Source organism: Mus pahari, chromosome 21 (genome assembly GCF_900095145.1).
Source record: "Mus pahari chromosome 21, PAHARI_EIJ_v1.1, whole genome shotgun sequence".
Lineage (NCBI taxonomy): Eukaryota > Metazoa > Chordata > Mammalia > Rodentia > Muridae > Mus > Mus pahari.
Genome location: NC_034610.1, coordinates 10,520,932 through 10,534,428, shown reverse-complemented (window position 1 = coordinate 10,534,428; position 13,497 = coordinate 10,520,932). Strand labels below are relative to the sequence as shown.

At 40.5% G+C, this 13,497-nt stretch overlaps 1 protein-coding gene across 2 annotated transcripts; it reads left to right on the top strand.

Moving 5' to 3' along the window:
- The first annotated feature begins 34 nt into the window (after positions 1-34).
- On the top strand, positions 35-12,034 carry Tcte3 (t-complex-associated-testis-expressed 3). 2 transcript variants are annotated; one of them, XM_021221145.2, is made up of 4 exons: positions 35-273; positions 5,602-5,808; positions 8,681-8,839; positions 11,869-12,032. In XM_021221145.2, exons 1-4 carry the CDS (start codon positions 172-174, stop codon positions 11,977-11,979), a joined length of 579 nt encoding a protein of 192 aa, XP_021076804.1. In that variant the 5' UTR covers positions 35-171; the 3' UTR covers positions 11,980-12,032. The 2 variants fall into 2 exon arrangements, with proteins under 2 accessions (XP_021076804.1, XP_021076805.1); XM_021221146.1 differs by lacking the exon at positions 8,681-8,839 and having other exon boundaries at positions 11,869-12,034.
- The last annotated feature ends 1,463 nt before the right edge of the window (positions 12,035-13,497 follow it).

Below are 13,497 nucleotides of genomic sequence, written 5' to 3'. Positions count from 1 at the left end.
CGGCTTCCGGGATGCGGCGCTCTCTGATGACTCACGCGCCTCTCTTGGCCGGCTTCCGGGACGCGGCTGCGCGCGGCGCAGGCGCGAGACTGGTGCTCCGCGGCGTCTGGGCCGGGGCGTTGGGCAGCTTCACGGCGGAGGGCGGCGCGGCGTCCCGGTGACCCGATCAAGATGGAGCGGCGAGGCCGAATGGCGAAGACGTCCGCCGGCCAAACGCATCAATCCCCGGTGTCTAAGAGAGAAAGGAGGCCTAGCATGTTCGAGAAGGAGTCAGTGAGTGGAGACCGGAGGCCCAAGACAGCCTTCCCACCCGTTAGATGAAGCGTGTTCCCTGTCTGCACCCGGAGCCCAGGACGGCTGGCAGCCCTTCTTCCGTTTTTCTGACCATCGCGAAACTGAGCTTAGGCGGAACAACGTCGATTAGATGTTGAAGGCTCAGGAGTTTTTGTTGTTAAATCCAAGGATTTTACCCAGGCATCCTCAATTCTTTTCAGACTTGCAAATGTCCAGAATTATCAAGTAGTTGTATTACACCTTATAAATGCAATTTTAGTATATATGTAACTTACCAACCTCTAGTGAGTTTATACCATATGCACATTAATATATACACAAGCACACACACACACCTAGGGGGAAAAAACTGATGTGCTGATCAGTGAAGTGCTTTTAGTTTTAAAGAATATTTGTTATTTGAAGACTATATAAGGAAAAATTCAAGATATTTAGTCACTTCTCTGATATCAGTGAAAAAGGTCATTTCAGTAGAACACTGGCATTTCAGTATGATTGTCCTTTGAAAACCGTTAGTGCAATCAGGGCTCCATCTATTGAGGCAACGAGGGAAAACATTTTGCACAAGGTTGCAAAACTAATAGTGTTGAGCTTAGGACCTGTGTCCAAGGACACCAGGTGGCTTCTTTTTTTACCTACTTCATGTGGCTCATGAGTGATTGGTAGGATGAAGCTTGATATAACAGAAAACGCACGGGTTTTATAACTGAGCTATTTTGAGATGACCGGGGAGTGATGGCAAGACTTCAGGTTTTAATGTCTTTTTAGTGTCAGTGTTTTACAGAGAAAAAAACAAATAGAAAAGTAAGCCTGCTAAGTTCACACACCTAGGAAAAAGCAGAACAATGAGCTAAATGACACTAAAGCTTTCTATACTTTGAGAAAAACAAGAATGAATCTAGGAATCTACTGCCTATTTTGAAAGTTGAATGAGCCCGGATTCAACCCGAAAATACACATTTAGTAAAATCTAGAAACAAGGGTACATGGAGCAAGGCATCTTATTTGATTGATCTATATCGATATATCTATATTAAAATCTAGCTTTCTGAAGGTAAAAACTTTGAATATGCCAATAATTAAGAATTTAAAATAGAATCCCACATGTTTACTAACCCTAACACCAAAAGTTATTTTCAAGTGGCCAGTGATTTCTGTATTTCTGAGAATATGAAAAATCAAGACACTTGAATCAAATGATTTTTACCTACCCTGTATCCATTTATAAAAAGTTATTTATTTTGTTTTATGTATATGAGAGTTTGGGTATATGTATATGCACCATGTAAGTGACATGAGAGTGTGGTTGTGAGCTAGCATGTGGTTGCTGGGAGCCACTGAGTCTTCTCCAAGAGCGGCTAACACCCTGTGTTCCTCTCTCTTCTCTGGTGGGAGTGTTTTCAGACATGTAGCTCACCTCACATTGGGCAGGGCTTCAGTGGGTTAAGTGACTACTCAAACTTTGTAGGGATAAAACCAAATTAGGTTAATGAACTAAGAAAAGGCACGGTTTATTGTACTGGCAGATGCAAACTGGAATGTTCTCCTGTCTGTGAATCACGACGTCTTTCCAATAGAATAGACTTTTGCTTAGCAGGAGTTAGGTCATTGTAACCAAAGATTTCAAAACCTTAAGAACATTATTAAAAATTGGCAACTTTATCAGTCTTTCAAGCATACGTATTTGAAAACCATAAACATCAGCAAATAACACTTTTGCTAAATAATTGCATATCATTGAAATTATCACACAAGTAAACTGTTTATTTATTTTTGTTTTGTTTTGTTTGGAGATGGTTTCTCTGTGTAGCCCTGGCTGTCCTGGAACTCACTTTGTAGACCAGGCTGGCCTCGAACTCAGAAATCCGCCTGCCTCTGCCTCCCAAGTGCTGGGATTAAAAGCGTGCGTCACCACCTCCCGACCGTAAACTGTTTATTTAAGTTTTGTAAGTAGGCTCCATGTAGATAAATCCCTCTTAGTAGCTAGCTTTGATAACAAATTTGATGTTTTTTTAAAGTATTATAAAAGTTTCATATCAACTGAAAGAATAAAATACTTTTAATAAGTATAAATCATGTGACTAGTATACATAAAGAAATGTCAGAAATGCAATTTTAAAAGTAGGTTCCTTAAGAGTTAATATGAAGCTCTATGTGTTCCATTCCCAGAAGAATCATATAACCTTGAAAACACTATTAGTGATAATGCATTAGTAGCTGTATCCCTTGAGTATACTGTAGTTCAAGAGAAAATAGTAGGCACTCCTTAAGAGACAGGTTGAGTTATCTTTCCATACATAAATACAATATCAGATTATGTGCAGTGAATAGAATTAACATTCAATATCACAGAAAGAAGACTGGCATGAGGGAGGGGAAGTTCTGGAAGGGTATTCTGTCAGTGAAGTGCCTTAATAGTCTTGTTATTTAAATCCCTAAAGAAAAAGGAAGAGTAACAAATACTATTTTGAATAATAGATGAAAATCACAGATATGAAAATACCTTTAAACCAGAGTCTCAGGGAATCCAGGCTCTTGCAGTTGAAGTGTTAGTTGACCATGATTGGATGGGCTGCACATGCATATTTCCAAGTCTGCAGCTGAGAGAGGGGGCCAGGGGAGAGAAGCTTGTGTGTTAAAGAATTAGAGGAGTCGTGTTAGATGCTCAGTTTAAAGCACAGCAGGAAAGAATGGAGGACCAGAAGAGCAAGGGCGTCACATCGAGCAGAGTGGCATCTATGATGGATACTCACCCAGGTGTACTATCAATCACGCTGAATGTCCCCAGTGTAAGTACAGCAACTTATACACAGTTGTCAGAGTGGATTAAAAAAAGACTCAACTGTGTTTACAATAAACTCACTTAAATACACATACATAAAAGGAGACAGGTGAAGAAAGATACACTAATATTGGAATTAACTATGAGTAGCTACAGACTTCAGACAAAGCAGAAACCAAAGCAAGTCAAGTCATCAGCAAAAAAATGGGGCACGGTTTATCAAGAATGGGGCCAGTTGCCTAGGAAACATTCATTCTTGCAAATATGCAACTGATACAGCATCAATGTATGTATGAGAGGAAAATGTATAGGTTTAAAGGAGAAATACACTAATCTAGCATTATAGTGGGAAATTTGAACAGTAAGTCTGTCAAAATAATGGACAGTGCTGGGTTCGGCTTTTGGAGAGCATCTGCCTACCGTGCATGAGGCCCTGGGTTTGATCTTCAGCCCTCGAAGTTTTACAAATTTTAATAAATTTTCTTATTAAAAACTTGCAAATAAGAAACTTGTGTGCTGAAATGAACTAAATCCCAAATCTATACGTCTCAGTGAACTGCTCTTCAGTTAGGCTAGCACATAAATAGATGTACACACACAAATTTGAACATGTATGTTTATGTGTGTCTTAGTTACTTTCATACCATAGCATACACAATCAACTGCTGGTAAATAAATAAATAAATAAACCGAAAAATAAAATTAATTGCCCTTATGAATGTTAATGCGGGCTGCGAGATGGCTCAGCAGGTAAGAGCACTGATTGCTCTTCTGAAGGTCCTGAATTCAAATCCCAGCAACCACATGGTGGCTCACAACCACCCATAGATCTGACGCCCTCTTCTGGTGTGTCAGAAGACAGCTACAGTATACTTATGTATAATAATAAATAAAGTTTTGGACCGGAGCTAGCGGGGCCGACTGGAGAGAGTAGAAGTCCTAAAAATTCAGTTCTCAACCACATGAAGGCTCACAACCATCTGTACAGCTACAGTGTACTCACATACATAAAATAAATACGTTTGGAATATTAATGCAAAAAACTAAACATGCTAAAAAATATTCTAGCATGCTTTTTTCAATTCTAAGAATTATACACCATGCCTAAAATTTCCGGAATGCAAAGATAAGTCATTAAAAGTCTTCCAGTGTAGTACAGTACATAAAATGAAGCAATATGATATATAATCATATCCACCTAATAAGAAAACTTGTTATTTGTCAAATTTTACCCTTTCACAATAAAAATACTGAACAAAACAATAACAGGAATTATCACGACATTAAAAGGCCATATGTTAAAAACCCATAGCTAACACCATATTCAGTGGTAGAATTTGTCCTCTAATAAGCAACATTTAATACATAATTTGTCCTCTAATATCAGAAGTAGGGCAAACATGTCTATTCACTCCTTCTAGCCAAGCAATTACATAAGGAAAAGAAATGCCTGGTTATTATGAAAATGAAGCTTGCCACTTTAAATGAGAGACTGAAATTTAATCCAGGAATTGCTGTGGTGTGGCATTCAGCCTTTTGAAACTGCTATGTGACATTGTCATCTACAGTATGCTGGGTTGTACTCATCGCACTCAGAGAGAGCCTGGGTGTGTGAGCCCACCAGTCAGTCACAGGTTGGACATACCTCTAAGGCTCTAAGTAACTATTGTAATACAAATTGTATATTTTAGAAGGAGATAGCATGTCAAAAAATCACATCAAAAATAATGGACTGATATATGTATATGTACACGTACTTATATCTGCTTTTGTTATCTTTTCAAGTTAAGATTTATAAATGTGTAACCCAAAGATACTACTTTTTAAAATAATTATGTGTGAAATAAATTTATTTATAATATTTTCATGATTGTAGGCAGGAAGGAAGCATTAAAAAGTTGTTTTATCTTTGTCTATCAGCCACTCTGCAGGCTACTCTTGTTTCTGGTCCTTTTCGATATTTTATGGGTAGTCTAAATATATGCGTCCAAGTTTGTATATCTGTGTAGTGTATGTCTTAGTTGCTGTTCCTATTGTGTGATAAAATATTCTTACAAAAGTAACTTAATAGAGCAAGAGTCTCTTTTAGCATCATGGTCCCAGGGTACAACCCACTAAGACAGAGAAGGCATGGCAACAGGAGTGTGAGGTGTCTGATCACCTTGGAGCCACACTCAGGAGGCAGAGGGCAGTGGTTACTGGTGCACATCACTGTCTCCTTCCTAGGGAGTGGTGCCACCTATGGTGGGTAGGTCTTCTCACTCTAGTTAACCAAATCAATGTAATCCTCAATCAGCAAGCCTGAAAGCCTCTCTTTAGGTGGTTATTTAGTTTCAAACTGACAATAGAAACTGTTATGCTGTGTATTCATAAAGCATAGGCTCCCTCAAGTTGAAAGCTAATAATCTGTTCTTTACGGACTGTACAGAAGTGGCTGCCTAAAAGATTTCAGGTTTGCTGGCTCTATCTCCACTGATGTAGATTCTTAAATTCTGAAATGCAGTCTCTCTCCCTTCCTCTTTCAGTATGCACAGATCTTAAGAGAAAGATTGAGAGAGTCTTTTCATGATGTTCAGTATGTGGAACCTCCGTTTGATGACTCAATTGCTGATTTAGGCAAAGAATGGAAAAGTGCCCTGGCAAAATTAAAGTTTGCTAATTCATATAGAATGGAGCCACTGAAGAAATTTCAAGCACATTCGGTAGAAATTAAAATCCAGCAGATATTAAAGGTAATTAGGGACCAGGGATATAGCTCAGTGATAGACACAAAGTGTGTGTGTGTGTGTGTGTGTGTGTGTGTCCATTCACTATAGACACCGCCTGTGAAAATACAGAGGCTAAATGGTCCTATACTCTTCTTAGTGTTTGTTGAACTCAGTCTGAATCTAAGGGGAACGACAACCAGTTTCCTGTAAATTAAATTCTGTTATGGGTTAGATATTTGATGCACTGCAGGTAGGACAGGAAATATGCACCGGTGGCTTTACTAGTTGAAAGCAAACTGGTTTTAGTGGTATGGGGAAAAGGCATTTTTCCCAGGTTAATAACTACTTGGGTGGTACCAAAAGATGTTGTGCTTAAGCAGTGAAACCATGTCCCATACAACAGCTTCAGCTACAGATGCTGTCTGGCTAAGCTTACAACCCTTTACCTGTATCTGTCTCTTCTGAACAGGCCAAATGGATGCATTGAAAAAGGCTGTGCTAAAAATTGCAGTGGCGGTGATTTATACCAATGCTAATTCTAAATGTGTCCACTGGAGATTTTCTTCAATAAAAACACTTACTTTCACAGGTCAAGGAATCAAGCTGGACATTCTTCCAGATGCTAAATATGTCTGTTTTAATCATGCCTTTCTATACGTGGCTCAGGGTGGGTTTGGAGAACCTTATGTTTGCTATATGAAATGGACTTGCATTCACATTCCATTGATCTACCGATGGATCCCATAAAAAACCGAGGTGTGGAAAGGCAGAGTCAAGCTCTTCTGTACTAGCTGGGATCTGGATTAGAAAGTCTGATTAAAGTTGTGTGGGCTGAGCAGGCAATCATAGAAAGCTCTGTGCCTAGGACCGCAAGGCCACTTGAAGAAGTGGTGTGTTCTGCCTCCTTTTCCATCTCTGTCAGTATTTTTCCTCTCTCCTGGTACTGGAGAGGGACTTTGTTGTTCGAGTTTATTTCCTGCTTTCAGGAAATATAAGGAAGGCCAGGCTACAGCACTCACAATTTTTCAAGTAATTTTTGGGTCAAAATAACATGAGAAGGAAACTTATTTTAAGGTAGCATATTCTGAACCTCTCTACCACCTCCCATCCCTCCATAGCTAACTATATATTTGAAACTAAGTGATATTTGGCAAATATATTATAACTTACAGTGTGGAGAAAGAATTCTGAGCAACACAAATAGCATATGTGATCTAAGAGTGTATATTTTTGGTCTCCTACTTGACCCTATTCCATAAATGAAATTAAACAAAATTGAGTACATAGCCTGGGTATGAACCACATTTACAAAGCCACCCCAGGGTCCTTAGGCCAAAGTGAGATCAGCATATGGAGCTGGTGAGACTCAACAAGCAATGGGCTGGGACTGCTCTCAGAGAAGTCTGACCTTGCACCTGAGTTAGAGTCTAAAGCAAGCAGACAATGCTGAGTATTGGGAAGAGAGATCCAAGCCCCAATGCAGGCCTCCAGCCAGCTGTGTATATGTAAGGAACAGGTCAGCGAGCCAATAGCAGAAGTTGCAGAGAGAAGAGAAGAAGGGGGGGGGGGAGAAGGAGCAGGCCAGGAGGATGGAGGAAAGACATCTACTTGACCTTATGTTCCTGTGAATCAGAGAGAGAGAGGAGTCTTCCTGTCATCACCAGAACTCAGTGTAGAGTCCTGGGTGCACTCCAGAAAGGCAGTTAATTAAAGGCTTTGTTATCGATCAGCTCGTTCGTGGGTTCAGCTTCACTCTCATTTTGTAAGAAAGGCCCCTGGGATGAAGAGATTGCTCAGCAGTTATGAGCACTGGCTACTTTTCCAGAGAACCCACATGGTGGCTTACAGCCATTTATAACTCCAGTTCTGTCACATACAACACCCTCTCTGGCCTCCATTGGCACTAGGCACACATGTGGTGCACAGGCATATATGAGGCAAAACAATCATGTGTTTAAAGTAAATCTGAAATTCTTTTTTTTTTTTTTTTTTAAAGGAAGGATCCTCGCCGGGCGTGGTGGCGCACGCCTTTAATCCCAGCACTTGGGAGGCAGAGGCAGGCAGATTTCTGAGCTTGAGGCTAGCCTGATCTACAGAGTGAGTTCCAGGACATCCAGGCCTATACAGAGAAACCCTGTCTCAAAAACAAAAAAACAAACAAAAACAAAAAACAAAAAAAAAAGAAAGGATCCTGCTTCGTAGTCTGTGAGCTACATCTCTTTTTCATATATGTTAGTTTATTAGTGGATATGGCAAGTCATAGTTGTCATAAGGAGTAAGAGAGAGAAGTAAATTCTGACCCAGAGAACATAGCAGTGACACAAACCAACTCTGGGCCCAGAAATAACAGGCAGTTGGAAAACTCAATCCAAATTTTTATGTACACATAAACACAAAAATGTATCCTTCCTTTACTATGAATTTCCAGAAACTCTTTGAAAGTCTCTTGTTTCCTTCATGAGAATGGAAACTGGGTTATTTACAACAAATTGACAGAGCAGCCTTCAAAGCAGAAACTCACAGCTCAGGTGTTGATCATGAAGGGCAATTGAACTTAATATTTTTGGGACAGGGTCTCACTACTATAGCTCTGGTTGGCCCGGAACTCACTGTATAGGTAGCCTAGGATGGCCTAGAACTTATAAAGAGCCACTTGCCTTCTGAGTGCTCGAGTTATAGGCATGTGACACCAAACCTTTGACAACTGAACATAATTTCAAAAGCTATTTTTCCAAAATTGTTATTAAAAATAAATCAGTAAGTATACATATATGGTCATTTTCAGGAACTTGTATATTTTAAAACAGTTGTATGTATTATTTAGATACATGTTTTGTATTTATATAAAAACATTTGGTTTGAGAATTGAAACATCTTTCTTAATTTTTTTTTAAAGGACAGTCTTAAAGATGTCAAATATGATGACAAAGCCTTCTCTCATTTGTCACTTGAATTGGCAGATCGTATATTGGCAGCAGTCAAAGAATTTGCATACCATCGTTATAAATTCATTATAAAAGTATTATTTATTCAAAAGACTGGTCAAGCAATACATGTAAGTGCCCCGACGACCCAACATCTGATCCTTTGAGCTGTGACGTGTCCCCAGGGGTGGATCCTGAAGCAAATTAGATGCACAGATCATTTTGTTAAAAAGACTTTTCTTTTTCATTACAAATTATCTGAAAAGTACTAACCTAGGAATACATTCTTGCTATCAATAAGTTGCTAGATTATATAGCTTGTTTCTTGGTCATAACAATTTTGGTAGTTTAAGTATCATTTAAATCAATTAACCAGTAAGCCTGGTGGCACACACCTTTGATCCCAGGTCTTGGGAGGCAGAGGCAGGTGGATCTTTGTGAGTTCAAGGCCATCTTACTCAACATATTGAGTTCCAGGATTGCAGAGCTACATAGAGAGACCCTATCTTGAAAAGATCAAAAGAAATAAATATCAATTAGTTAACCAGTAAGTTTCATTTAGGCATGTTTGGCAATGAAGAATGTTTATAATTTGATGTTGGTATTAATGTGTGATTTTTAAGGGATGAATAAGAAAGGAAAGTTGTGGTTTAGCGATAGTATGTTTATGTGTTAAGTTGACAAGGGTCAATTGTGCTGGCTGGTTTTTTTTTTGTTTTTTTTTTTTAGATTTAATTTTATTTATTTAATGTATGAGTGCTCTATCTGCATGTACACCTGCATGCAAGAAGAGGGCATCAGATTCCATTACAGATGGTTGTGAGCCACCATGTAGTTGCTGGGAATTGAACTCAGGACCTCTGGAAGACCCGGCAGCGCTCTTAACCACTGAGCCATCTCTCCAACCTGTGCTGGCTAGTTTTATAGCAACTTGACACAAGCTAGAGTCATATGAAAAGAGGGGGCCTCCACTGAAAAGTTGCCTCCATAAGATTGGACTGTAGACAAGCCTGTAGGGCACTTTCTTAGTTAGTGATTAACGAGGGAGACTCCAGCCCATTGTGGATGGTGCCATTCCTGGCCTGGTGGGTACTGGGTGCTGATCAAGCTGGTAAGCATCTTCCCTATGGCCTCTGCATCAGGTCTACCTCCAGGTTCCTGGTTAGTTTGCTTTCTTGCTGCAGTTTCTCTGAGTGGACTGTGATCCAGGATGTGTAAGCCAAACCAACCCTTTCCTCTTCAAGTTGCTTTTGGTCATGGAGTTTCATCACAACAATAGTAACCCTAACTGTGATAGACAGGCAGATGGGTGCTGAGGGCAGAGTTATAGACAGAGGAGGTCCTATGTCCATGCGGAACTGCAGCACATGGAATCCACGCACTGAAGAGCAGGAAAGTTACAGTGGTGTTACTATGACTAAATAGCAGGGCTCATGCTATTCAGGCAGAGACGTGAATAGATGGGAATTGAATCTTTAAGTTGCACTTTATTCAGAGAAGACAACAGGCTAACCCCTATAGGTTACATTCCACCTCAGACAGCAGACTACATGTAGAAAGGGGCAGGAAGGAAGGCTATCAGTCACTCCAGAATTCAGTCCTGCCTCAAATCACATTTCTGACACGTATAATGGCTATGTCCTTGCTATAAACCTAATATGCCTCTGGGTGCTTTTAAGCTGAGTTGGGGAATGGTTAACTCTCAACAAACCATTCATTAAGAGTGATACATATGAAACTTATTAACCATAGATTTCTTTTTATAATATGGAGTAAAAAACTTATAATACAGAATATAACAATGCTCTTATGTATTTATCTTATTTGACATCAGTAAATTCTCTGTAGGAAAAATAAAGTAGGGGTGATATGCCAGAGCAGCTGCTTGGGACTTCCCAGAAAATGGAAGACTGGCTGATGGCCTGTGAAAGGAACCAGCTGTACCAAGCCAGAAAGAACATTTTAGCAGAGGTCTAAGGCAAGGCTGGGCTTAGTAGGATGGGAGAATATACATGTGCTACAGTGCTAGTATGACTAAATAACAAGCTGTCTGGATTTGAGGCTCTTAGACAGCAGCATCTCTGTCACCATTCTGTGAGGCTGTTCAGCCTGTAACCACCCGTGTAGTCTTGAAGGAAGGCTCACTGGTGTGCTGTAACTGCTGCTAACTCAGCTGGGCCTGAACATTTCAGACAACCTGCCCCTTGCCTGACAGCAGCGCTGGCTGCCATTGGGTTTCCCTACATTCTAGCCATCCTCCTGTGGACTGATCCTCCCCATAGAGGAGTCTCAGCACAGCATTCCACAAAAGCGAGGCCAGAAACTACAAGACCATTGACACTTTGCTTAAGCTGTACAGTGTCACATTCTGTTGCTTAGAGCAAATCAGAAGGCCACTTCATTCAAGGGGTGAGGAAATAGTCTCTTAGGAGGAACCACAAGGAACTTCTGGTCATTTTGAATCCATCACAGATATAGTACAGCTTGTCTTGTCTTTGCAGGCATCACAGAGAAGTCGTGGCCTATTTGTATAACTGGCACTGTTGCTGCCAGACAAGGCCCTAACAAGGCTTTTGGCTGAAGATTTTGAAATGTGGCAAGAAGGATTCCTTATCATGGTCTGGAGCATAGTGCACTGGCTTTATAGGCCCCATTACAGAGCACTCTGTTCCTGCCTAGAACTCACTATAAGGCATCTACCAGCCTCCAGAAAATAAGGGAGGCAAGCAATATCACTCCTGATTCTCCATGAAATGGAAAATTGGGCTTATCTTATAAAAATACTTAACTTTTTAAACATGTATGTGTGTGTTTGGAAACATGGGTGCTCAAGAGTTCAGGTACCTGAGTTGGCGAGAGTGATGGATTCCCCGGGAGCTGGAGTAACAGGTAATGTAAGCCATCTAATGTGGGTATTGGGAACTGTGTCTTCTGGAAACACTGCACACTCTTAACTGCTGAGCCATCTCTATGTAGTGCTAGGATGGAACACAGGGCTTTGTGCTGGTGTGTTATCACTTAAGTTACTCTACTCAGCCTAACAAATTATTTCTTAAATACAACTTTCGGAGATACTGACACACTATTTTAAAAAGCCAAACTACTGTAATTTAAGTTACTTAACACATTCCATCTGAGTCTTTTAAATTTTGTCTCACAGATTGCCAGCAGATGGATCTGGGATGTGGCATGGGACAGCTGGGTAGAAGCTAAACATGAAACAGAGTCTTACTTGGCATTGGTCTTGGTGTTTGCTCTCTATTGTGAATAGCTCAGGACCAGCAGTTTCACCCTCCACCCTTCAAAATAAATGATCTATACAGATCTGTGAGCCTCGTGTTACCTTACACATGCGAAAACCAGTTATACTTACTTGTTACTATGTTACCTCAAAGCAGTAGAAAAGGTAGGTATGATTCTTACATATTCCAATACAGAAGTATAGTTATTCTTAGGTTTAAGAAAATTAGGATAGCCAGGCATGGTGACATGTGCCTTTTTAATCTCAGCATTTGGGAGGCACAGGGAGGTGGATCTCTGAGTTCCAGGCCAGCCTGGTCTACAGAGTCCAGGATAGACAAGTCTGAGAGTGTGTCTCAGAAATAAGTAAAATAAATGTAGGACTTGCCATAGGAAATTAAGTGGAAGTCTCAAATAACGAAAATACAAGATACATTTTGGAACACTTATAAGGGAAGATGCATTTTGGATAGTTTTAATATTTTGTGTTTGTTCTTTTGAAAGGACTCCCTAAGCTTAAAGCAAACATGATAAAGTATTAGTGTTTTCTTATCTAGATCCCTCCTCCTCTAAAGCTTAGATGTGAGCCAGTCTTAACTCTACACCCTTGTCTTCTCCTTGTGTCACATTGTTTCCTGTCTTTAACTCTTCTTTTCGTTTGCCCTGTTCTCAAGCCAAACTAGAATAAAGGATAAACCTGAACATACTTCCTCTTTTCCAAACTTTTATCCCTTTCCTGCCGTGAAACAGGTGGTACTTAATCTCAGTTGTGTACTTGATGAGACTCTAGAATCATCCGTAATACCTGTGAGGGGTTATCTCGGTTCGTATAATCTTTGGACGCGCTTGTGGAATAGCTTGGTTATGTTGAGGTGGCAAGACAAGATCACTGTGGGTTGCACCAGAGCCTGGTATAGGATCCTGGAGCACACAGAAAGGAAAGATTGAGTTGGGTGCGTTCTCTCTGCACTCTGGGTGGTGATGTGACCCCTGGAATATATGCACACTTGAACGGGGTCAGAGAAACTTTTTCTCCCATAGGTTGCTTCGTCAGAATACTTTATTACATCAGGGAAAGAACTAGACAAATCCCAGTTTCCACACTAGATATATTTGTCTCTCTTGTCTCCTAACTTTCAAATTTTATAACATTAAAATCATTTGCTTGTTTTTTAATTGCAAGTATGCTCTTTCCCACCTGCGATGCCCTTAAGTTCAGTTACATATGTGTATCACCTTAACTTGAAGCTGCCGATCTATAGTGCAGACACCCTGCTCTATGGCAGGCACTCCCTTCACCTCTACCTTGTGTAGGTGAAGGCTGAGTCATTATTTGTTGCTCTATACGTCATGTGATACACTATATATATTTCACATCAGGAGAGAAGTGCTGGGTTTACTGTCAGAAGCTAGAAGCCCTGGCTGGGAAAGGGAAGTCCCAGCACTTGCGAGGCAGAGGCAGGTGGATTTCTGAGTTCGAGGCCAGCCTGGTCTACAGAGTGAGTTCCAGGACAGCCGGGGCTACACAGAGAAACCCTGTCTCGAAAAA

Bases quoted from the DNA above. Each gene is read 5' to 3' on its own strand.
- Tcte3 (XM_021221145.2), top strand. From the start codon at position 172: ATGGAGCGGCGAGGCCGAATGGCGAAGACGTCCGCCGGCCAAACGCAT. The intron at 274-5,601 runs GTGAGTGGAGAC...TTCCTCTTTCAG, and splicing joins GCATGTTCGAGAAGGAGTCA to TATGCACAGATCTTAAGAGA. The intron at 8,840-11,868 runs GTAAGTGCCCCG...TTTGTCTCACAG, and splicing joins AGACTGGTCAAGCAATACAT to ATTGCCAGCAGATGGATCTG.